At 44.0% G+C, this 25,424-nt stretch overlaps 1 protein-coding gene across 1 annotated transcript in view; it reads right to left on the bottom strand.

Moving 5' to 3' along the window:
• ak5 (adenylate kinase 5) overlaps positions 1-2,143 on the bottom strand; it is a 218,641-nt gene extending 216,498 nt beyond the window's left edge. The window contains exon 1 of the mRNA XM_031807219.1: positions 1,658-2,143. Coding sequence (XP_031663079.1) covers positions 1,658-1,717 — 60 coding nt within the window. The 5' untranslated portion in view covers positions 1,718-2,143. The remainder of the gene's footprint in view (positions 1-1,657) is intronic.
• Positions 2,144-25,424: the final 23,281 nt, after the last annotated feature.

The raw sequence follows: 25,424 nt of genomic DNA, 5'->3' as shown, positions 1-25,424 counted from the left end.
AGAGAACATCAACCCTGTCAACAGGCTCTGGAGAAAACAACACAATGAGAGAGACCGATACATAACCCTTAACCCTGACCCCTTAACCCTGACCCCTTAACCCTGACCCCTTAACCCTTAACCCTGACCCCTTAACCTCTTCTAACCCTAACAGATACATGTTGATGTTATTACATTGTTTTGAGACTTGAAACGTACTCGTAGATCATTGTACATTTCTGCACTGTGTTTTCACAGGTGTGTTAGATCAACACAACACTCCGTCACGCTTGTAGGGAATTACCCAAGTATCCCAGCCTGGGTTAACTTATTACAGTTGATGGAAGGTGACATTCATAGGAAAGACCCAGGACTTCTATCTACGTTGACTGTACTGTTCTCTAGTAGAAACACAAACGAAGGATTCCCTTTGTGTGAGACTTTTCTTTTCACCCATGTAGAGAGAAATACCACTTAAGTATGTTTGTGTTTACGTTGGTGAATGCTTGTGTGTCTGTCATTCTTAGAGAGAAATACCACTTAAAGTATGTTTGTGTTTACGTTTGTGAATGCTTGTGTGTCTGTCATTCTTTAACCCTGCAGGTTCTTAAACAATGCTTTCCCCCCCGAGACTAAAGACACGCTTTCAAACTAAGCCTCCACCCTCTTCTTCTCCGTCCCAAACGGCTCCCTACATAAGTGTCAGAACTAGCCTATTGGCCCTGGTCAAAAGTAATGCACTATGTAGGGAATAGGGTGCCCTTTGGGCAGCTACAACCCAACACAATGGACTGGGGGTGGGGCCAAAGACTGGGGGTGGGGCTACCCATTGATTTACAGTTGTATTTTCCAACCCAACACAATGGACTGGGGGTGGTGCCAAAGATTTCCAGGATGGTTCATTGATTTATGGGTCACAATTTTTTTTAAATTTTATAATAATATTTTTGATCGGGAAAATGACTCAAATGCTTGGTAGAACCTCCACTGTGTTAACTACACTACTAAAAAAAATTATGAATATACAATTAACTAAATTAACTTTTTTTTTTTAAAGCATTGACCTATCTAATCAAAGGTTAAGAATGTGTCTGGTTAGTTAGGAAATATATATTCATTATTGAAACACACTGAAACTATGCAGAATGTCTTGAATATGTAAGAATATTTGTGGTGGGTCTCTATCTCTCTGCCTTGTAAAGTTGTAAACATTCATTTCACACCATGACTTGAATTGGTTACCCAACCTGATGTATGTATTTATTTAGTTACAGCATCAGTCAGTTGTCTTCTTAATTAATAGCATTATCTGGCTGAAAATAAACATGAATAAAACCTGTCATTGGTTATATTGGATTAGATTCGACCATTTCAAACGTGATATGAAACCTTTCAAACGCTACACTCTGATTGATCCTGAACTGAAACAAAAAGATGGATTTGGATATATGCAGTATGCACTTATTTATATGGTACGGCTACTGTAGCTATCATTTAGGCTCCACATACTGTCTCCTTTATCCATTTACTAAAAACCACTTAGCCTAATGTGAACGACTAAACGAATCATTTTTTTTTCAAACTAAAGGACAATACCCTAATTAATCTGTAATACTGCCATCGATAAAAGTATTGTAACTGAATCCCGCGAAGCCAAAGCCGATTCAGTTGATCTCACCTCAAACAGTTGAGGTATCTCCCGCCTGGTGAGATACTCCTTAGCGTCGTTGGTATTCATCTCGACGGTTGTAGATGGGAGAGAGATTCTGGACGATATCACTCCGTTCTCGAAGCCTCCGGCTTTGCTTTCAGTACAACAACAACAACAAAAAACAACAAAAATGTACGTGTTCGCGTTGTCTGTATCGGTTTGTTGATACTAGTCTACCTGTGAATGGACCAACCGAACTCCCGAGGTTTGACAGAAGCTCAGAACATTTTAACCTTCACTTCATATCTGGATTCCAGGAGGAGGAGGAGAAAGGAAGGCAATGCCACCTTCTTCAGAGAGAGCTGTGTGGCTATCTAGTCTTTTCCCTTCCTTATAGTATGCTACTCCTTCTTCTACTGCTACCGCGTCTGCACCGCTGCTGCTCTGGTCTGATCTTCACAGAACGAGACTGACACAAATTGGTCCCTATCTGCGCATTCAGTGCCTTAGCTTTGAGCGTCTGTGGGCGTCTCTCTCTGTGCGGCGCGCTGTGCCAAAATCAACAGCACACGGACAGAGTGAAGCCTACCTACAGATGTAGGATATTAATTTGAGCCAGTTTGCTACGAAGGAAAATAATACGGCAGCAACAGGACATGTGAATTATTATGTGGATTATAATTCGTGGACATTTCTAAGGGCTGATACATTTTTCGTTATGGCAAATCAAGTCTGACATTTCAAAGTGGAAATTACAAACTTTGGAAACTTGTTTGCATTTCCCGGTTGTGCAGGAACATTCTCAGCAACAAAAGAGAGTTCAAATTAAGATCCTACATCTGTAACTAGTGTGGAGTGGATTTGTTAAATCATTTTTGTACCCTGTCAAATGAGATCTAAACTCTCTGGGTCGCATCCCGAATGGCAGCCTTTTCCCTCTTTAGTGCACTACTTTGAATGGCAACCTTTTCCCTCTTTAGTGCACTACTTTGAATGGAAGCCTTTTCCCTCTTTAGTGCACTACTTTGAATGGCAGCCTTTTCCCTCTTTAGTGCACTACTTTGAATGGCAGCCTTTTCCCTCTTTAGTGCACTACTTTGAATGGCAGCCTTTTCCCTCTTTAGTGCACTACTTTGAAGGGTAGCCTTTTCCCTCTTTAGTGCAATACTGTGAATGGTAGCCTTTTCAGTTAATTCTCATACCCTGCTATGTTCCTAACCTTCTGCGTTAATTCTCCTAACCTTCTGCGTTAATTCTCCTAACCTTCTGCTTTAATTCTCCTAACCTTCTGCGTTAATTCTCCTAACCTTCTGCGTTAATTCTCCTAACCTTCTGCTTTAATTCTCCTAACCTTCTGCGTTAATTCTTCTAACCTTCTGCGTTAATTCTCCTAACCTTCTGCGTTAATTCTCCTAACCTTCTGCGTTAATTCTCCTAACCTTCTGCTTTAATTCTCCTAACCTTCTGCGTTAATTCTCCTAACCTTCTGCGTTAATTCTCCTAACCTTCTGCGTTAATTCTCCTAACCTTCTGCGTTAATTCTCCTAACCTTCTGCGTTAATTCTCCTAACCTTCTGCTTTAATTCTCCTAACCTTCGGCTTCCATCAGTTCCGAGAAACCATCAATGTCACCACACTGGTTTGAAACCCTGATGTGGAGGGAGTGGGTTCTTCTGGTCCTGGAGAGATCCACAGCCAGGCTGTGCAGGTGTTTGTTTTAGCCCAGCACTTACAACCTCTAATCATCAAGCCTTTGATACGTTTATCAGGCTTGTCAGAGGCAGGATTGATGAGCACTCTGTTACAATCATACTCATTACACATCATTCACACGAGTGTGAATAGTCCTTGTTTTATTATCCTTGTGGGGACTTTTTGGGGATTTGAGGTCCCAACAAGGATAGAAGAACCAACACACACACACACACACACACACACACACACACACACACACACACACACACACACACACACACACACCTACACACACATACACACACACACAAACACACACACACACACACACACACACACTCCACCTGACACACTAGCTCCACCTGACACACGTGTCAGCCATTATACCCCCACAGCTGTTCCAACGTATCAGCCATTATACCCCCACAGCTGTTCCAACGTATCAGCCATTATACCCCCACAGCCGGTCCAACGTGTCAGCCATTATACCCCCACAACCGGTCCAACGTGTCAGTCATTATACCCCCACAGCCGGTCCAACGTGTCAGCCATTATACCCCCACGGCTGGTCCAACGTGTCAGCCATTATACCCCCACAGCTGGTCCAACGTGTCAGCCATTATACCCCCACAGCTGGTCCAACGTGTCAGCCATTATACCCCCACAGCCGGTCCAACATGTCAGTCATTATACCCCCACAGCCGGTCCAACGTGTCAGTCATTATACCCCCACAACCGGTCCAACGTGTCAGTCATTATACCCCCACAGCTGGTCCACTCAGCTCTGTTGAAAAACAGGCTGCACACTGACTGTGACTGACTAACTGAATGACTGCCTGGCTGCCCTGATTGCCCTGATTGAATGTCTGGTTTACTGGCTGGCTAGGCTAACTGTCTGGTTGGCCGACTGTTGCTGACTGTCAAAATGCAGAGCTTTTTGTGTTGAATTGATGCTTGCTTCTTTAATTGATGTCTTCTGTCGTGTAACATTGCATAATGTAGCTGCCTGGAAAATGCTTCGTAGGAAGAAGATAACTGTGCATACCATTATAATTTAAAATGCCAGGAATATTGTAGAACATCACAGCTTAGTGGTGAGCGAGAGTTGTCAATGGTTACCACAACCACAAAGTCACAATTGGCTATATCGTGAAAATTAATTAAAAAATTACTTTTTGGTTGTACGGTTAGGGTTAAATGAGATTAGACGAAAATAAGTTGTAGAAATAGATGAGATTCGTAATAATTTGTATAATTAGAGAGAGAGAGAATGAGAGAGAGAGAGCGGGAGAGATGCCTCAAGTTCAAGAGCACGAGGAGGAGAGAGAAGATAAGAGGATGAGGGAGGAGACCTGGATTAGATGGTTGGCACACACACACAACACACACACACAACACACACACACACACACACACACACACACACACACACACACACACACACACACACACACACACACACACACACACACACACACACACACACACACACACACACACACACACACACACACACACACAGTGTCTATTTTAATCCCTCCCACAGTGTGTGACAAGGTTGATATAGACGAACAGAGCCGGCTAATGTACTGTTAGTGGTGTTGTTGAATAATATCTAGAGAGACTGAGAGCGATGAGAAAATATACACAGACCACAAATTCCAATTGGCTATATTTAAAGGTTTTAACATCATCCTCAGCATCTTCCCCAAAATTTGGAACCAAAGACTGATCACCCCAATCCACAAAAGTGGAGGCAAATTTGACCCCAATAATTACAGTGGGATCTGCGTCAACAGTAACCTTGGGAAAATCCTCTGCATTATCATTAACAGCAGACTCGTATATTTCCTCAGTGAAAACAGTGTACTGAGCAAATGTCAAAATTGCTTCTTTTGTATTTATTTATTAGCGTACGACAGACCACATATTCACCCTGCACACCCTACTTGACAAACAAACAAACAAAGGCAAAGTCATATTTGTTGATTTCAAAAAAGCTTTTAACTATATTTGGCACAAGGGTCTGCCATACAATCTGATGGAAAGCGGTGTTGAGAAAAAACATACAACATGATACAATCCATGTAAATCAAATCAAATTGTCTTTGTCACATACACATGGTTAGCAGATGTTAATTTGAGTGTAGCGAAATGCTTGTGCTTCTAGTTCTGACTATGCAGTAATATCTAACAAGTAATCTAACAAATTCACAACAACTACCTTATACACACAAGTGTAAAGGAATGAATAAGAATATGTACGTATAAATATATGGATGAGCGATGGGCGAACGGCATAGGCAAGATGCAGTAGATGGTATGAAATACAGTATATACATATGAGATGAAAAGTGACTAGTGATTCCTTGATTAAGTCCATTTATTAAAGAGGCCAATGATTTCAGGTCTGTATGTTGGCAGCAGCCTCTCAATGTTAGTGATGGCTGTTTAACAGTCTGATGGCCTTGAGATAGAAGCTGTTTTTCAGTCTCTCTGCCCAGCTGACGTCACCTTCTGGATGACAACGAGGTGAACAGGCACTGGCTCGGGTGGTTGTTGTCCTTCATGATCTTTTTGTCCTTCCTGTGACATCGGGTGCTGTAGGTGGCCTGGAGGGTAGGTAGTTTGCCCCCGGTGATGCGTTGTGCAGACCTCACTACCCTCTGGAGAGCCTTGCGGTTGAGGACTGTGTAGTTACAATACCAGGCGGTGATACATGCCTGACAGGATGCTCTCAATTGTACATCTGTAACATTTTGTAAGGTTTTTAGGTGACAAGCCAAATATATTCAGCCTCTGAGGTTGAAGAGGCTCTGTTGCACCTTCTTCACCATGCTGTCTGTGTGGGTGGACCATTTCAGTTTGTCTGTGATGTGTACGCCGAGGAACTTAAAACTTTCCATCTTCTCCACTACTGTCCCGTCGATGTGGATGGGGGGGTGCTCCCTCTGCTGTTTCCTGAAGTCCACAATAATCTCCTTTGTTTTGCTGACGTTGAGTGAGAGGTTGTTTTCCTGACACCACACTCCAAGTGCCCTCACCTCCTCCCTGTAGGCTGTCTCGTCATTGTTGGTAATCAAGCCTACTACTGTAGTGTCGTCTGCAAACTTGATGATTGAGTTCTATGCCTGCATGGCCACGCAGTCATGGGTGAACAGGAAGTAAAGGAGGGGGCTGAGCATGCACCCATGTGGGGCCCCAGTGTTGAGGATCAGCGGGGTGGAGATGTTGTTATCTACCCTCACCACCTGGGGGCGGCCCGTCAGAAAGTCCAGGACCCAGTTGCACAGGGCGGAGTTAAGACCCAGGGCCTTAAGCTTTATGATGAGCTTGGAGGGTACTATGGTGTTGAATGCTGAGCTGTAGACAATGAACAGCATTCCTACATAGGTATTCCTCTTGTCCAGATGGGATAGGGCAGTATGCAGTGTCATGGCGATTGCATCGTCTGTGGACCTGTTGGGGTCTCTCAAAGCACTTCATGAAGTGATAGTCATTTAGTTCAGTTACCTTCAAAGATTTGTACACAAACAACAAGTGTGCGGTTAAGATAGACAAAAAAAACACACGTTTCATTCCACATGGCTGTGGGGTGAAACAGGGATGCAGCTTAAGCTCCACCCTCTTCAACATATACAGTGTTTAGTCAGCCACCAATTGTGCAAGTTCTCCCACTTAAAAAGATGAGAGAGGCCTGTAATTTTCATCATAGGTACACTTAAACTATGACAGACAAAATGAGAAGAAAGAAAATCCAGAAATCACATTGTAGGATTTTTAATGAATTTATTTAGCAAATTATGGTGGAAAATAAGTATTTGATCTATAACAAAAGTTTATCTCAATACTTTGTTATATACCCTTTGTTGGCAATGACAGAGGTCAAACGTTTTCTGTAAGTCTTCACAAGGTTTTCACACACTGTTGCTGGTATTTTGGCCCATTCCTCCATGCATATCTCCTCTAGAGCAGTGATGTTTTGGGGCTGTTGCTGGGCAACACAGACTTTCAACTCCCTCCAAATATTTTCTATGGGGTTGAGATCTGCAGACTGGCTAGGCCACTCCAAGACCTTGAAATGCTTCTTACGAAGCCACTCCTTCGTTGCCCGGGCGGTGTGTTTGGGATCATTGTCATGCTGAAAGACCCAGCCACGTTTCATCTTCAATGCCCTTGCTGATGGAAGGAGGTTTTCACTCAAAATCTCACGATACATGGCCCCATTCATTCTTTCCTTTACACGGATCAGTCGTCCTGATCCCTTTGCTGAAAAACAGCCCCAAAGCATGATGTTTCCACCCCCATGCTTCACAGTAGGTATGGTGTTCTTTGGATGCAACTCAGCATTCTTTGTCCTCCAAACACGACGAGTTGAGTTTTTACCAAAAAGTTATATTTTGGTTTCATCTGACCATATGATATTCTCCCAATCTTCTTCTGGATCATCCAAATGCTCTCTAGCAAACTTCAGATGGGCCTGGACATGTACTGGCTTAAGCAGGGGGACACGTCTGGCACTGCAGGATTTGAGTCCCTGGCAGCGTAGTGTGTTACTGATGCTAGGCTTTGTTACTTTGGTCCCAGCTCTCTGTAGGTCATTCACTAGGTACCCCCGTGTGGTTTTGAGATTTTTGCTCACCTTTCTTGTGATCATTTTGACCCCACGGGGTGAGATCTTGTGTGGAGCCCCAGATCGAGGGAGATTATCAGTAGTCTTGTATGTCTTCCATTTCCTAATAATTGCTCCCACAGTTGATTTCTTCAAACCAAGCTGCTTACCTATTAAGCCCCACCCTTTTCAACATATATATATCAACGAATTGGCTAGGGCACTAGAACAGTCTGCAGCACCCAGCCTCACCCGACTAGAATCTGAAGTCAAATGTTTACTGTTTGCTGATGATCTGGTGCTTCTGTCTCCAACCAAGGAGGGCCTACAGCAGCACCTAGATCTTCTGCACAGATTCTGTCAGATCTGGGCCCTGACAGACCTGGGCCCTGACAGACCTGGGCCCTGACAGACCTAGGCCCTGACAGTAAATCTCTGTAAGACTATAATGATGGTGTTCCAAAAAAGGTCCGGTTGTCAGGACAACAAATACAAACACTGTTGCCCTAGAGCAGTGGTTCACAAACGTTTTATAGTCTCATACCCCTTCAAACAGTCAACCTCCAGCTGCCCGCACCAGGGTCACTCTCAAATGTTTTTTTTTTTTTTACCATCATTGTAAACCTGCTACACATACTATACGATACATTTATTAAACATAAGAATTCGTTTTTGTCACAAAACCTTTGGATAGTGGGAAGTGACAAAGAGCTCTTATAGGACCAGACCACAAAATATAATAATCAATAATTCTGCTCTTTATTTAACCATCTTAAATATAAAACTTATTTGTTCATTGAAAATTGAGACAAAAACCCCAACTGTTAAAACCTCTGGGCTAGGGAGCGGTATTTTCACGTCCGGATGAAAAGCGTGCCCAAAGTAAACTGCCTGCCACTCAGGCCCAGAAGCTAGGATGTGTATATTATTAGTAGATCAGGATAGAACACACTCTGAAGTTTCTAAAACTATTTGTATCATGTCTGTGAGTATAACAGAACTGATTTGGCAGGCGAAACCCCGAGCACAATTCATCCAGGGATTTTCTTGTTGTTGAGGTCAATTTGTTTTCCATTAGTTTTCTATGGCAAGCCCGTTTTAATAGAAGTATGCTTGCAGTTCCTATGGCTTCCACTAGATGTCAACAGTCTTTAGAAATTGGTTGATGTTTTTCCTTTGAGAAATGAAGAAGTAGCCTTTTCCTTTCTGGGACTCGGGCCAAGTGGACTCTTTTGTTTGGGGCGCGTGACCTGAAGCTCGCTCCACATTGATTTTATCCGCTATTCAACACAATATATTCCGTCTTAAAATGTATCGCTTATTTACATTTTGAAATACCTATGGTTGGATTAGGAAAGTTGTTTTGAAATGTTTGGACTAAGTTTACAGGCAACTTATTAGATCATTTGTAGTCATGTTGGGCGAGTTGGAACCAGTGTATTTTCTGAATCAAACATGCCAAATAAATGGACATTTTGGGGATATAACAAAGGACATTATCGAACAAAAGGACCATTTGTGATGTTTCTGGGACATTTTGGCATGCCAACATAAGAAGATCTTCAAAGGTAAGGCATGAATTATATCGTTATTTCTGAGTTTTGTGTAGCGCCTGAAATATGATGAAATATGTTGGTGTGTCCTCCTTTCGTCGTAAAGCCTTTTTGAAATCACTGTGGTTGGATTAACACGAAGTTGAGCTTTATTTTGATGTATTATACATGTATGTTTTTGAATGTTTATTATGAGTATTTCTATTTTTGAATTTGGCTGCAATTTCATTGGCTGTTGTCAAATCAATCCCGTTAACGGGATCCGAGTGGGAAGAGATCACTAGCAGGTTAATGAGAAGGGTAGGCTTGAAAGGATGCACATAACTCTGCAATGTTGGGTTGTATTGGAGAGAGTCTCAGTCTTAAATCATTTTCCAAACACAGTCTGTGCCTGTATTTAGTTTTCATGCTAGTGAGGGCCAAAAATCCACTCTCACATAGGTATGTGGTTGCAAAGGGCATCAGTGTCTTAACAGCGTGATTTGCCAAGGCAGGATACTCTGAGCGCAGGCCAATCCAGAAATCTGGTAGTGGCTTCTGATTAAATTCAAGTTTCACAGAACCGCTTGTTGCAATTTCGATGAGGCTCTCTTGTTCAGACATCGGTAAATGGACTGGAGGCAGGGCATGAAAGGGATAATGAATCCAGTCGTTTGTGTCATCCGTTTGGGAAAGTACCTGCGTAATTGTGCACCCAACTCACTCCGGTGCTTCGCTATATACCATTTGACATTGTCCGTCAGCTTGAGTTCATTTGCACACAAAAAAATCATACAATGATGGAAAGACCTGTGTTGTTCTTGTTAATGCAGACAGAGAAGAGCTCCAACTTCTTAATCATAGTGTTACGGTTTTCTTCTATATCCTCCTCTGACGAAGAGGTAGAACAAGGATCGGACCAAAACGCAGCGTGTTGATTGAGATTCATGTTTAATAAAACGAAGAAACACGAACTTACACGAACACAAAAACAATAAACGAAACCGAAACAGCCTATCTGGTGCAAACTAACCGAGAGTACACATAGGACACTAAGGACAATCACCCACGACAAACTCAAAGAATATGGCTGCCTAAATATGGTTCCCAATCAGAGACAACGATAAGCACCTGCCTCTAATTGAGAACCACTCCAGACAGCCATAGACCTTGCTAGATAACCCCACTAGCTACAATCCCAAAAACATACACACCAAAACCCCAAGACAAAACACACCACAATACAAAAACTCCATGCCACACCCTGGCCTGACCCAATACATGAAGAAAAACACAAAATACTTAGACCAGGGCGTGACAGAACCCCCCCCCCCCTAAGGTGCGGACTCCCGAACACACCTCAAAACAATAGGGAGGGTCCGGGGGGGCGTCTGTCCATGGTGGCGGCTCCGGCGCGGGACGTGGAACCCACTCAGTAAATGTCTTAGTCCCCTCTCCTCGCGTCCCTGGATAGACCACCCTCGCCGCCGACCATGGCCTAGTAGTCCTCACCCAGAACCCTACTGGACTGAGGAGCAGATCGGGACTGAAGGACAGCTCGGGACTGAGGCAGCTCGGGACTGAGGGGAAGCTCGGGAGTGAGCGAAAGCTCGGGAGTGAGAGAAAGCTCGGGAGTGAGAGAAAGCTCGGGAGTGAGAGAAAGCTCGGGAGTGAGAGAAAGCTCAGGAGTGAGAAGAAGCTCAGGAGTGAGAAGAAGCTCAGGAGTGAGAGAAAGCTCAGGCAGGTAGATAGATCTACCAGATCCTGGCTGGCTGGTGGTTTCAGCAGATCCTGGCTGACTGGCAGATCCTGGCTGACTGGCAGATCCAGGCTGACTGGCAGATCTGGAAGATCCTGGCTGACTGGCAGATCTGGAAGAGTCTGGTTGACTGGCAGATCTGGAAGAATCTGGTTGACTGGCAGATCTGGAAGAGTCTGGTTGACTGGCAGATCTGGAAGAGTCTGGTTGACTGGCAGATCTGGAAGAGTCTGGTTGACTGGCAGATCTGGAAGAGTCTGGTTGACTGGCAGATCTGGAAGAGTCTGGTTGACTGGTAGATCTGGAAGAGTCTGGCTGACTGGTGGATCCTGGCTGACTGGCGAATCCTGGCTGACTGGCGGATCCTGGCCGACTGGCAGATCCTGGCCGACTGGCACTACTGGCGGATCCTGGCCGACTGGCACTTCTGGCAGATCCTGGCTGACTGGCACTTTTGGCGGATCCTGGAAGACTGGTGGATCCTGGCTGACTGGTGGATCCTGGCTGACTGGCTCCTCTGGCAGATCCTGGCTGACTGGTACTTCTGGCGGATCCTGGCAGACTGGTGGATCCTGGCTGACTGGTGGATCTAACTGATCCTGACAGACTGGCGGCGCTGGGCAGACTGGAGCCCACTGTATAAATGAGAGAGACAGAAAAAGAGAAAGAGAGAGAGTCAGAAAGAGAGAGACACAGAGAGAGAGAGAGAGAAATAGAGTGGGTGAGGAGGATGATTTCCATATCATTTGGAACAGCGGATGACAGCGGATGACAGCGGATGTCATCTAGGAGTCTGCAGGATTACCAGGTTCTGTAGGAGGAAAGGTCAATGTCAAATGTGTCATCAAAACAAAACAGAATGTAGCCAAAAAGGCCAAATGATCCTCAAAATACCGCAATGACCTCAGTAGGTTGCTACAATACCAAAGATAGAAGGCACAACAAAATCAATGGGAGTTATAAGCAACATTTCAGCCATAAATTAGATACATTTAGCGTATTGAAAATACTATCCTGTCGTCACGGCTGTTGAAAGGAGAGGACCAAGGTGCAGCGTGGAGAGCGTACATTTTCTCTTTTATTAAGAAAAGTGACACCGAACAAAACAATAAACACTACAAAAACAAACCGTGAAGCTACAGGCCCTAAACAAAGTCAACCTCCCACAAAGACAGGAGGGAAAAGGGTTCCCAATCAGAGACAACGATAGACAGCTGCCTCTGATTGAGATCCATACCCGACCAAACACAAAGAAATAGAAAACATAGAACTAAAGAAACTAGAATGCCCAACCTAGTCACACCCTGGCCTAACCAAAATCGAGAATAAAACCCTCTCTATGGCCAGGGCGTGACACCAACAAAGCTTTAAGAAGTTAAGAAAAAAAGGGTTAAGTATGAAATTGAAGACTCCATGAGGGTGGTATGAGGGCCCGACGTTCACAGGTGGGGGTTGTGCTTACAGCCCAACACCGTGCAGGACGTTTGGCATTTGCCAAAGAACACCAAGATTGGCAAATTCGCCACTGGCACCCTGTGCTTTTCACAGATGAAAGCAGGTTCACACTGAGCACATGTGGCAGAGTCTGGAGACGCCGTGGAGATTGTTCTGCCGCTTGCAACATCCTCAAGCATGACCAGTTTGGCGGTGGGTCAGTCATGGTGTGGGGTGGCATTTTTGGGGGGGGCCGCACAGCCCTCCGTGTGCTCGCCAGAGGTAGCCTGATCCTCAAACCCCTTGTGAGACCATATGCTGGTGCGGTTGGCCCTGGGTTCCAATTGAGCACATCTGGGACATCATGTCTCGCTCCATCCACCAACGCCATGTTGCACCACAGACTGTCCAGGAGTTGGCGGATGCTTTAGTCCAGGTCTGGGAGGAGATCCCTCAGGAGACCATCCGCCACCTCATTGCTTCATTGCTTCTACACCTGCATTGCTTGCTGTTTGGGGTTTTAGGCTGGGTTTCTGTACAGCACTTTGAGATATCAGCTGATGTACGAAGGGCTATATAAATAAATTTGATTTGATTTTGATTTGATTTGATTAGGAGCATGCCCAGGCGTTGTAGGGAGGTCATACAGGGACGTGGAGGCCACACACACTACTGAGCCTCATTTTGACTTGTTTTAAGGACATTACATCAAAGTTGGATCAGCCTGTAGTGTGGTTTTCCACTTAAATTTTGAGTGTAACTCCAAATCCAGACCTCCATGGGTTGATAAATTTGATTTCCATTGATCATTTGTGTGATTTTGTTGTCAGCACATTCAACTATGTAAAGAAAAAAGTATTTAATAAGAATATTTCATTCATTCAGATCTAGGATGTGTTATTTTAGTGTTCCCTTTATTTTTTTGAGCAGTGTATTTATACTTAACTACTTCCAGTCTGTCTGCCGTTGAACTGTCTCATAGGCCTAAATGTTCCAGCTGTCTCGATATCTTAACAAGATGATATAGCAATGCTCCAAGAAACACACCTGCTCCAAAAGGACACAGTTGTACTAACAGGCTGCTTTTCATAAAGCCCCTCACAAACTAAAGGTCATAATGATACGTAGTAGGAAACTCAAATTCACCATCTTGGAGAAAAGACCAAGAAGGCAGAATCACTCTTCTTGAACAAGTAAAAAGAGTACAGTTTTTACTCAAACAGGGATAAATCGTTCTGACACCTATATTTTCTTTAATCAAAAAAATTCGACATATGAGCTTGTCTGATCACCACGCCTACTACTGCCAACTTCAAAATGTCCGAATCTCCTAAAAGAGCCACAAGATGGCGTTTCAACGTGTCATTTCAACCAAATCCTACATTCTGTGATGAATTTGAAATGTAACTAAATTCATTCATAACGATCAATAACAATTTGTTCTATGGGATGCCACCAATGGTTTTATATATTTTTTAAAATGATGTAACTGCATTAATTACAATTAAAGAAGATATTATAATGTTTTGAACTGCGATAGAACGTTCTCAACAAACACTCTCTGTACCAGGTAGAGATTACTCTTCCAAAGTCAAGACAGAACTTCATTTATTGGGAAGACAGAGTGCAGAATTTGCCATCCATTGAGTAAGACTCAATGTTACTTCCATGATAATCGTCTCAGTCGTTTACTGGCCAACAAGCTAAGCAGTAATGAACAATTAGCTGATATAACAACTATTGAATCTGACACAGGGAATTACAATCAGAACCAAAATTCATCAAAGAATCAACAGCTTCTTTTCCCGCCCTGACCATAGAGAGCCCTCGGGTTCTGGGCGTGACTAGGGGGGGTTCTAGGTGTTATATTTCTATGTTGGCGTGTGTGTATGGTTCCCAATTGGAGGCAGCTGATAATCTGCTAGGTGGGATAATGTTTTGTGTGAGTGCCTGTGTGTGTGCGCTACGTATTTCACGATCGTTATGTCTTTGTTGTTTTGGAAGTCTCACTCTCATTAAAATGTGGAACTCTACTCGCGCTGCGCCTGGGTCCAATTGTTCATACGACGGCTGTGACGCTTCTATAAACAACTGTTCACCTCTAATTGTATCGCAACACCAACACAGACTAAGTCCTTATTATGTCTTAGTTGGTTCATCAGAAACAACAGCTCCTTGGCCTGCATTATGTCTCTTGAAGAGACCAGAAGAGTCACATCTCTGGCCTGCATTATGTCTCTAGAAGAGACCAGAAGAGTCACATCTCTGGCCTGCATTATCTCTCTAGAAGAGACCAGAAGAGTCACATCTCTGGCCTGCATTATCTCTCTAGAAGAGACCAGAAGAGTCACATCTCTGGCCTGCATTATCTCTCTAGAAGAGACCAGAAGAGTCACATCTCTGGCCTGCATTATCTCTCTAGAAGAGACCAGAAGAGTCACATCTCTGGCCTGCATTATCTCTCTAGAAGAGACCAGAAGAGTCACATCTCTGGCCTGCATTATCTCTCTAGAAGAGACCAGAAGAGTCACATCTCTGGCCTGCATTATCTCTCTAGAAGAGACCAGAAGAGTCACATCTCTGGCCTGCATTATCTCTCTAGAAGAGACCAGAAGAGTCACATCTCTGGCCTGCATTATCTCTCTAGAAGAGACCAGAAGAGTCACATCTCTGGCCTGCATTATCTCTCTAGAAGAGACCAGAAGAGTCACATCTCTAGCCTGCATTATCTCTCAGATAAAAAAAAGCTTTTGATAGACTAGAAGGGTCACATCTCTGGTCTGTATTGGAACAAATGATAATTGGCTCCAATTTCATTAATATGATTAAATTACTATATTCATTAACATGATTAAAATACTATATATTCAGTATGCAGCATTTATAAATAAGGCCTCTAGTCTCTAACTGGGGTGTATTCACTATGAGGCCTCTAGTCTCTATTTGGGATGTATTCTCTATGAGGCCTCTAGTCTCTAACTGGGGTGTATTCACTTTGAGGTCTCTAGTCTCTATCTGGGGTGTATTCACTATGAGGCCTCTAGTCTATAACTGGGGTGTATTCACTATGAGGCCTCTAGTCTATAACTGGGGTGTATTCACTATGAGGCCTCTAGGCTCTATTTGGGATGTATTCTCTATGAGGCCTCTAGTCTCTAACTGGGGTGTATTCACTTTGAGGTCTCTAGTCTCTATCTGGGGTGTATTCACTATGAGGCCTCTAGTCTATAACTGGGGTGTATTCACTATGAGGCCTCTAGTCTCTATTTGGGATGTATTCTCTATGAGGCCTCTAGTCTCTAACTGGGGTGTATTCACTATGAGGCCTCTAGTCTATAACTGGGGTGTATTCACTATGAGGCCTCTAGTCTATAACTGGGGTGTATTCACTATGAGGCCTCTAGTCTCTATCTGGGGTGTATTCACTATGAGGTCTCTAGTCTCTATCTGGGGTGTATTCACTATGAGGCCTCTAGTCTCTAACTGGGGTGTATTCACTATGAGGCCTCTAGTCTATAACTGGGGTGTATTCACTATGAGGCCTCTAGTCTCTAACTGGGGTGTATTCACTATGAGGCCTCTAGTCTCTAACTGGGGTGTATTCACTATGAGGTCTCTAGTCTCTATCTGGGGTGTATTCACTATGAGGTCTCTAGTCTCTATCTGGGGTGTATTCACTATGAGGCCTCTAGTCTATAACTGGGGTGTATTCACTATGAGGTCTCTAGTCTCTATCTGGGGTGTATTCACTATGAGGCCTCTAGTCTCTAACTGGGGTGTATTCACTATGAGGCCTCTAGTCTATAACTGGGGTGTATTCACTATGAGGCCTCTAGTCTCTAACTGGGGTGTATTCACTATGAGGCCTCTAGTCTCTAACTGGGGTGTATTCACTATGAGGTCTCTAGTCTCTATCTGGGGTGTATTCACTATGAGGCCTCTAGTCTATAACTGGGGTGTATTCACTATGAGGTCTCTAGTCTCTATCTGGGCTGTATTCACTATGAGGTCTCTAGTCTCTATCTGGGGTGTATTCACTATGAGGCCTCTAGTCTCTAACTGGGGTGTATTCACTATGAGGCCTCTAGTCTCTAACTGGGGTGTATTCACTATGAGGTCTCTAGTCTCTATCTGTCATGGTAGGCTAATGTTAACTAATGCTGTGTTCTTTTGCTCAAACAATGAAAACATTCTTCTAAACTACTAAATTGTTTTGGGAATTTTCAATTCTCCCTGATGTTCTAGCTTTTATTTAATTGATTGTTAGTTCTCAAATATAATATTAATAATTTAATGAATATAATATAACCTCTTTTCAGAACAGAACAGCCCCAATTCGTCGGGGTATGGACTCTACAAGGTGTTGAAAGTGTACCACAGGGATGCTGGCCCATGTTGACTCTACAAGGTGTTGAAAGTGTACCACAGGGATGCTGGCCCATGTTGACTCTACAAGGTGTTGAAAGTGTACCACAGGGATGCTGGCCCATGTTGACTCTACAAGGTGTTGAAAGTGTACCACAGGGATGCTGGCCCATGTTGACTCTACAAGGTGTTGAAAGTGTACCACAGGGATGCTGGCCCCATGTTGACTCTACAAGGTGTTGAAAGTGTACCACAGGGATGCTGGCCCATGTTGACTCTACAAGGTGTTGAAAGTGTACCACAGGGATGCTGGCCCATGTTGACTCTACAAGGTGTTGAAAGTGTACCACAGGGATGCTGGCCCATGTTGACTCTACAAGGTGTTGAAAGTGTACCACAGGGATGCTGGCCCCATGTTGACTCTACAAGGTGTTGAAAGTGTACCACAGGGATGCTGGCCCATGTTGACTCTACAAGGTGTTGAAAGTGTACCACAGGGATGCTGGCCCATGTTGACTCTACAAGGTGTTGAAAGTGTACCACAGGGATGCTGGCCCATGTTGACTCTACAAGGTGTTGAAAGTGTACCACAGGGATGCTGGCCCATGTTGACTCCAATTATTCCCACAGTTGTCAAGTTGGCTGGATGTCCTTTTGAGTGGTGGACCATTATTGGTACACGGGAAACTGTTGAGCCTGGAAAACCCAGCAGCGTTACAGTTCTTGAAACAAAGGTGAGGTGAGGAAAGGTGTTATTTGGCATTACTGCTATTAGCCAATATTAGCCAATAGAAACACTGTGAATAACAGATAGTCCTTGCTGCTATTAGCCCATAGATACACCGTGAATAACACATAGTCCTTGCTGCTATTAGCCCATAGATACACAGTGAATAACAGACAGTCCTTACTGCTATTAGCCCATAGATACACCGTGAATAACAGACAGTCCTTACTGCTATTAGAAACACATTGAATAACAGACAGTCCTTACTGCTATTAGCCCATAGAAACACATTGAATAACAGATAGTCCTTACTGCTATTAGCCCATAGAAACACATTGAATAACAGATAGTCCTTACTGCTATTAGCCCATAGAAACACATTGAATAACAGATAGTCCTTACTGCTATTAGCCAATAGGAACACATTGAATAACAGATAGTCCTTACTGCTATTAGCCCATAGAAACACATTGAATAACAGATAGTCCTTACTGCTATTAGCCCATAGAAACACTGTGAATAACAGATAGTCCTTGCTGCTATTAGCCCATAGAAACACATTGAATAACAGACAGTCCTTACTGCTATTAGCCCATAGAAACACTGTGAATAACAGACAGTCCTTACTGCTATTAGCCCATAGAAACACTGTGAATAACAGACAGTCCTTACTGCTATTAGAAACACATTGAATAACAGATAGTCCTTGCTGCTATTAGCCAATAGAAACACATTGAATAACAGATAGTCCTTGCTGCTATTAGCCCATAGAAACACTGTGAATAACAGATAGTCCTTGCTGCTATTAGCCCATAGAAACACTGTGAATAACACATAGTCCTTGCTGCTATTAGCCCATAGATACACCGTGAATAACAGACAGTCCTTACTGCTATTAGAAACACATTGAATAACAGATAGTCCTTACTGCTATTAGCCTATAGAAACACATTGAATAACAGATAGTCCTTACTGCTATTAGCCAATAGAAACACATTGAATAACAGATAGTCCTTACTGCTATTAGCCCATAGAAACACATTGAATAACAGATAGTCCTTACTGCTATTAGCCAATAGAAACACATTGAATAACAGATAGTCCTTGCTGCTATTAGCCAATAGAAACACATTGAATAACAGATAGTCCTTGCTGCTATTAGCCCATAGAAACACTGTGAATAACAGATAGTCCTTGCTGCTATTAGCCCATAGAAACACTGTGAATAACACATAGTCCTTGCTGCTATTAGCCCATAGATACACCGTGAATAACAGACAGTCCTTACTGCTATTAGAAACACATTGAATAACAGATAGTCCTTACTGCTATTAGCCCATAGAAACACATTGAATAACAGATAGTCCTTACTGCTATTAGCCAATAGAAACACATTGAATAACAGATAGTCCTTACTGCTATTAGCCCATAGAAACACATTGAATAACAGATAGTCCTTACTGCTATTAGCCCATAGAAACACATTGAATAACAGATAGTCCTTACTGCTATTAGCCAATAGAAACACATTGAATAACAGATAGTCCTTACTGCTATTAGCCAATAGAAACACATTGAATAACAGATAGTCCTTACTGCTATTAGCCAATAGAAACACATTGAATAACAGATAGTCCTTACTGCTATTAGCCAATAGAAACACATTGAATAACAGATAGTCCTTACTGCTATTAGCCAATAGGAACACATTGAATAACAGATAGTCCTTACTGCTATTAGCCCATAGAAACACATTGAATAACAGATAGTCCTTACTGCTATTAGCCCATAGAAACACATTGAATAACAGATAGTCCTTACTGCTATTAGCCCATAGAAACACATTGAATAACAGACATTACTGCTATTAGCCCATAGAAACACATTGAATAACAGACATTACTGCTATTAGCCCATAGAAACACATTGAATAACAGATAGTCCTTACTGCTATTAGCCAATAGAAACACATTGAATAACAGATAGTCCTTACTGCTATTAGCCCATAGAAACACGTAGAATAACAGACAGTCCTGGCTCAGGTAATTTCCTGGTCAACACATCTGGCAAACACCAGATACTAATATATTTACATACGCAATCACGACAACTATCACTAAGACCTCAGGGGCTGTGTTCAGACCAATGTTTCCCCTAGCAACAGGGTCTGAGCTAGGCTGTGTTCAGACCAATGTTTCCCCTAGCAACAGGGTCTGAGCTAGGCCGTGTTCACATCAGTGTTTCCCCTAGCAACAGGGTCTGAGCTTTGGCCGTGTTCACATCATTGTTTCCCCTAGCAACAGGGTCTGAGCTTTGGCCGTGTTCACATCATTGTTTCCCCTAGCAACAGGGTCTGAGCTTTGGCCGTGTTCACATCATTGTTTCCCCTAGCAACAGGGTCTGAGCTTTGGCCGTGTTCACATCAGTGTTTCGCCTAGCAACAGGGTCTGAGATTTGGCCGTGTTCACATCATTGTTTCCCCTAGCAACAGGGTCTGAGCTTTGGCCGTGTTCACATCAGGGTTTCCCCTAGCAACAGGGTCTGAGCTTTGGCCGTGTTCACATCAGTGTTTCGCCTAGCAACAGGGTCTGAGCTAGGCTGTGTTCAGACCTATGTTTCCCCTAGCAACAGGGTCTGAGCTAGGCTGTGTTCAGACCAATGTTTCCCCTAGCAACAGGGTCTGAGCTAGGCCGTGTTCACATCAGTGTTTCCCTTAGCAACAGGGTCTGAGCTTTGGCCGTGTTCACATCATTGTTTCCCCTAGCAACAGGGTCTGAGCTTTGGCCGTGTTCACATCATTGTTTCCCCTAGCAACAGGGTCTGAGCTTTGGCCGTGTTCACATCATTGTTTCCCCTAGCAACAGGGTCTGAGCTTTGGCCGTGTTCACATCAGTGTTTCGCCTAGCAACAGGGTCTGAGATTTGGCCGTGTTCACATCATTGTTTCCCCTAGCAACAAGGTCTGAGCTTTGGCCGTGTTCACATCAGGGTTTCCCCTAGCAACAGGGTCTGAGCTTTGGCCGTGTTCACATCAGTGTTTCGCCTAGCAACAGGGTCTGAGCTAGGCTGTGTTCAGACCAATGTTTCCCCTAGCAACAGGGTATGAGATAGGCTATGTTCAGACCAGGGTTTGCCCTAGCAACAGGGTCTGAGCTAGGCCGTGTTCACATCATTGTTTCCCCTAGCAACAGGGTCTGAGCTAGGCTATGTTCAGACCAGGGTTTCCCCTAGCAACAGGGTCTGAGCTTTGGCCGTGTTCACATCAGTGTTTCGCCTAGCAACAGGGTCTGAGCTAGGCTATGTTCAGACCAGGGTTTGCCCTAGCAACAGGGTCTGAGCTAGGCTGTGTTCAGACCAATGTTTCCCCTAGCAACAGGGTATGAGATAGGCTATGTTCAGACCAGGGTTTGCCCTAGCAACAGGGTCTGAGCTAGGCTATGTTCAGACCAGGGTTTGCCCTAGCAACAGGGTCTGAGCTAGGCTATGTTCAGACCAGGGTTTGCCCTAGCAACAGGGTCTGAGCTAGGCTATGTTCAGACCAGGGTTTGCCCTAGCAACAGGGTCTGAGCTAGGCTATGTTCAGACCAGGGTTTGCCCTAGCAACAGGGTATGAGATAGGCTATGTTCAGACCAGGGTTTGCCCTAGCAACAGGGTCTGAGCTAGGCCGTGTTCAGACCGTGGTTTTGGCAAAAACATAGAAGTAAAGAAACCTAGAAAACAAAACATAGAATGCCCCCCCACATCACATCCTGACCAAACCAAAATAGCGACATTAAAAAGACTCTCTAAGGTCAGTGCGTGACAGTACTAAGCAGGTAGCATATTGGTTAGAGTGTTGGACTAGTAAGCGGAAGGTTGCAAGATCAAATCCCTGAGCTGACAAGGTACAAATCTGTTGTTCTGCCCCTGAACAAGGCAGTTAACCCCCACACCTCTCTGATTCAGAGGGGTTGGGTTAAATGTGGAAGACACACCTCTCTGATTCAGAGGGGTTGGGTTAAATGTGGAAGACACACCTCTCTGATTCAGATGGGTTGGGTTAAATGTGGAAGACACACCTCTCTGATTCAGAGGGGTTGTGTTAAATGTGGAAGACACACCTCTCTGATTCAGAGGGGTTGGGTCAAATGTGGAAGACACACCTCTCTGATTCAGAGGGGTTGGGTTAAATGTGGAAGACACACCTCTCTGATTCAGAGGGGTTGGGTTAAATGCAGAAGACATATTTCAGATGAAGGAATTCAGTTGTACAACTGACTAGGTCTCCCCTTTACAGAAATACTACGAACCAAACAACAGTGCTAGGTGGCTTTACTACAGAGACACTGCTAACCAAACAACAGTGCTAGGTGGCTGTACTACAGAGACACTGCTAACCAAACAACAGTGCTAGGTGGCTGTACTACAGAGACACTGCTAACCAAACAACAGTGCTAGGTGGCTGTACTACAGAGACACTGCTAACCAAACAACAGTGCTAGGTGGCTGTACTACAGAGACACTGCTAACCAAACAACAGTGCTAGGTGGCTGTACTACAGAGACACTGCTAACCAATCAACAGTGCTAGGTGGCTGTACTACAGAGACACTGCTAACCAATCAACAGTGCTAGGTGGCTGTACTACAGAGACACTGCAAACCAAACAACAGTGCTAGGTGGCTGTACTACAGAGACACTGCTAACCAAACAACAGTGCTAGGTGGCTGTACTACAGAGACACTGCTAACCAAACAACAGTGCTAGGTGGCTGTACTACAGAGACACTGCTAACCAAACAACAGTGCTAGGTGGCTGTACTACAGAGACACTGCTAACCAAACAACAGTGCTAGGTGGCTGTACTACAGAGACACTGCTAACCAAACAACAGTGCTAGGTGGCTGTACTACAGAGACACTGCTAACCAAACAACAGTGCTAGGTGGCTGTACTACAGAGACACTGCTAACCAAACAACAGTGCTAGGTGGCTGTACTACAGAGACACTGCTAACCAAACAACAGTGCTAGGTGGCTGTACTACAGAGACACTGCTAACCAAACAACAGTGCTAGGTGGCTGTACTACAGAGACACTGCTAACCAAACAACAGTGCTAGGTGGCTGTACTACAGAGACACTGCTAACCAAACAACAGTGCTAGGTGGCTGTACTACAGAGACACTGCTAACCAAACAACAGTGCTAGGTGGCTGTACTACAGAAACACTGCTAACCAATCAACAGTGCTAGGTGGCTGTACTACAGAGACACTGCAAACCAAACAACAGTGCTAGGTGGCTGTACTACAGAGACACTGCTAACCAAACAACAGTGCTAGGTGGCTGTACTACAGAGACACTGCTAACCAAACAACAGTGCTAGGTGGCTGTACTACAGAAACACTGCTAACCAATCAACAATGTAAGGTGCCTGTACAGTTGAATTAAAGGGGAACTTTACATTTCCTAGATTGTTCCCAGACATTCCTGATGTGGTTTAAGCATTGTTATGGTTTTAGAACATACTATTTTGTTATTTTTCTGTTTAAAAAAAGTTTGTCTTTGAGAACGAAAAACCTGAACGTTTGGTAAAATCTGAAACCTCTGAATTTCTGTCTCATTTGTTTTAATAGTAGACCTACTATTAGCCTACTGAAAAGTACAGAGGGTATGTTTCTCATAGGGCAGGCCGTTTGGGAATATATTGGCAAAATTTGCCCACTTCTTCAGGCACCACTACACCACCGTATGGAGTTGTGTTTGCGAGCATGTTTGGGATGCTCTGGATTGACGTGAACGACAGCGTGTCCCAATTCCCACCAATATCCAGCAACTTCGCACAGCCACTGAAGAGGAGTGGGACAACATTCCACAGGCCACAATCAACAGCCTGATCAACTCTATGAGAAGGAGATGTGTCGAGCTGCGTGAGGCATATGGTGATCACACCAGATACTGACTGGTTTTCTGATCCACGCCCCTACCTTATTTTTGTTTAAGGTATCTGTGACCAACAGATTCATATCTGTATTCCCAGTCATGTGAAAATCCATAGATTAGGATGCTAGGTACTATATTTATTTAGATTAGGGCCTAATTCATTTATTTAAATTGACTGATTTCCTTATATGAACTGTACAGTAAATCAGTAAAATATTTGAAACTGTTCCATGTTGCATTTACATTTTTGTTTAAAATACATATACTGTATGGAAAATGTATTAAAGTGGCCAGTGTTCAATGACTATGTAGTTAGGGCAGCAGTCTTTCCGGTGCAGGGTACTGGGCAGAGGCCAGCTAGTGGTGACTGTTTATCAGTCTGATGGCCTGGAGAAAGAAGCTGTTTCTTAGTCTCTTGGTCCCAGCTTTGATGTACCTTTACTGTCTCCTCCTTCTCGATGATGATCTTCTAGGTTTACTGTGACATCGGGTGCTGTAGATGTCCCGGAGGGCAGGCAGCTTGTCCTCAGTGAATTTCATAAAAATAAAAATGTTTTCCTTTTTAGATGAAACTATACTAAATATATTCACATCAACAGATAATTCATTAAAACACTGTTTTGCAATGAAGGTCTACAGTAGCCTCAACATCGCCATCGTTTAGCAGGAGGACAGCTAGTTTCCATCCTCCTCTGGGTACATTGACTTCAATACGAAACCTAGGAGGCTCTTGGTTCTCACCCCCTTCCATAGACTTACACAGTAATTATGACAACTTCCGGAGAACGTCCTCCAACCTATCAGAGCTTTCACAGCCTAAACTGACATGTTGTCCACCCAATCAAAGGATCAGAACTGAAAGCATAAGCTACAGCTAGCTAGCACTGCAGTGCATAAAGTGTGGTGAGTAGTTGACTCAAATTAGTTTGTTTAAAAAATGAAAGAGAGCAAAGGAGAGAGAGAGAGAGAAAAAGATAGCTATATAGTTATTTTCTTACTTGAGCTGGAGTCAAATGCAGCTAGTTAGATTAGCCTACTCAAACACCAGGCTATCCAACAGAGAGGGATGCTATGTTAGCTAGCTAGCTACGGCTATCCAACAGAGAGGGATGCTATGTTAGCTAGCTGGCTACGGCTATCCAACAGAGAGGGATGCTATGTTAGCTAGCTGGCTACGGCTATCCAACAGAGAGGGATGCTATGTTAGCTAGCTGGCTAAGGCTATCCAACAGAGAGGGATGCTATGTTAGCTAGCTGGCTACGGCTATCCAACAGAGAGGGATGCTATGTTAGCTAGCTGGCTACGGCTATCCAACAGAGAGGGATGCTATGTTAGCTAGCTGGCTACGGCTATCCAACAGAGAGGGATGCTATGTTAGCTAGCTAGCTACGGCTATCCAACAGAGAGGGATGCTATGTTAGCTAGCTGGCTACGGCTATCCAACAGAGAGGGATGCTATGTTAGCTAGCTGGCTACGGCTATCCAACAGAGAGGGATGCTATGTTAGCTAGCTGGCTACGGCTATACAACAGAGAGGGATGCTATGTTAGCTAGCTGGCTACGGCTATCCAACAGAGAGGGATGCTATGTTAGCTAGCTGGCTACGGCTATCCAACAGAGAGGGATGCTATGTTAGCTAGCTGGCTACGGCTATCCAACAGAGAGGGATGCTATGTTAGCTAGCTGGCTACGGCTATCCAACAGAGAGGGATGCTATGTTAGCTAGCTGGCTACGGCTATCCAACAGAGAG

The sequence above is a fragment of the Oncorhynchus kisutch genome, linkage group LG27 (assembly GCF_002021735.2).
Source record: "Oncorhynchus kisutch isolate 150728-3 linkage group LG27, Okis_V2, whole genome shotgun sequence".
Classification (NCBI taxonomy): domain Eukaryota; kingdom Metazoa; phylum Chordata; class Actinopteri; order Salmoniformes; family Salmonidae; genus Oncorhynchus; species Oncorhynchus kisutch.
Note: the sequence above shows the minus strand (reverse complement) of the source record. Positions and strands in the feature narration are given on the sequence as shown.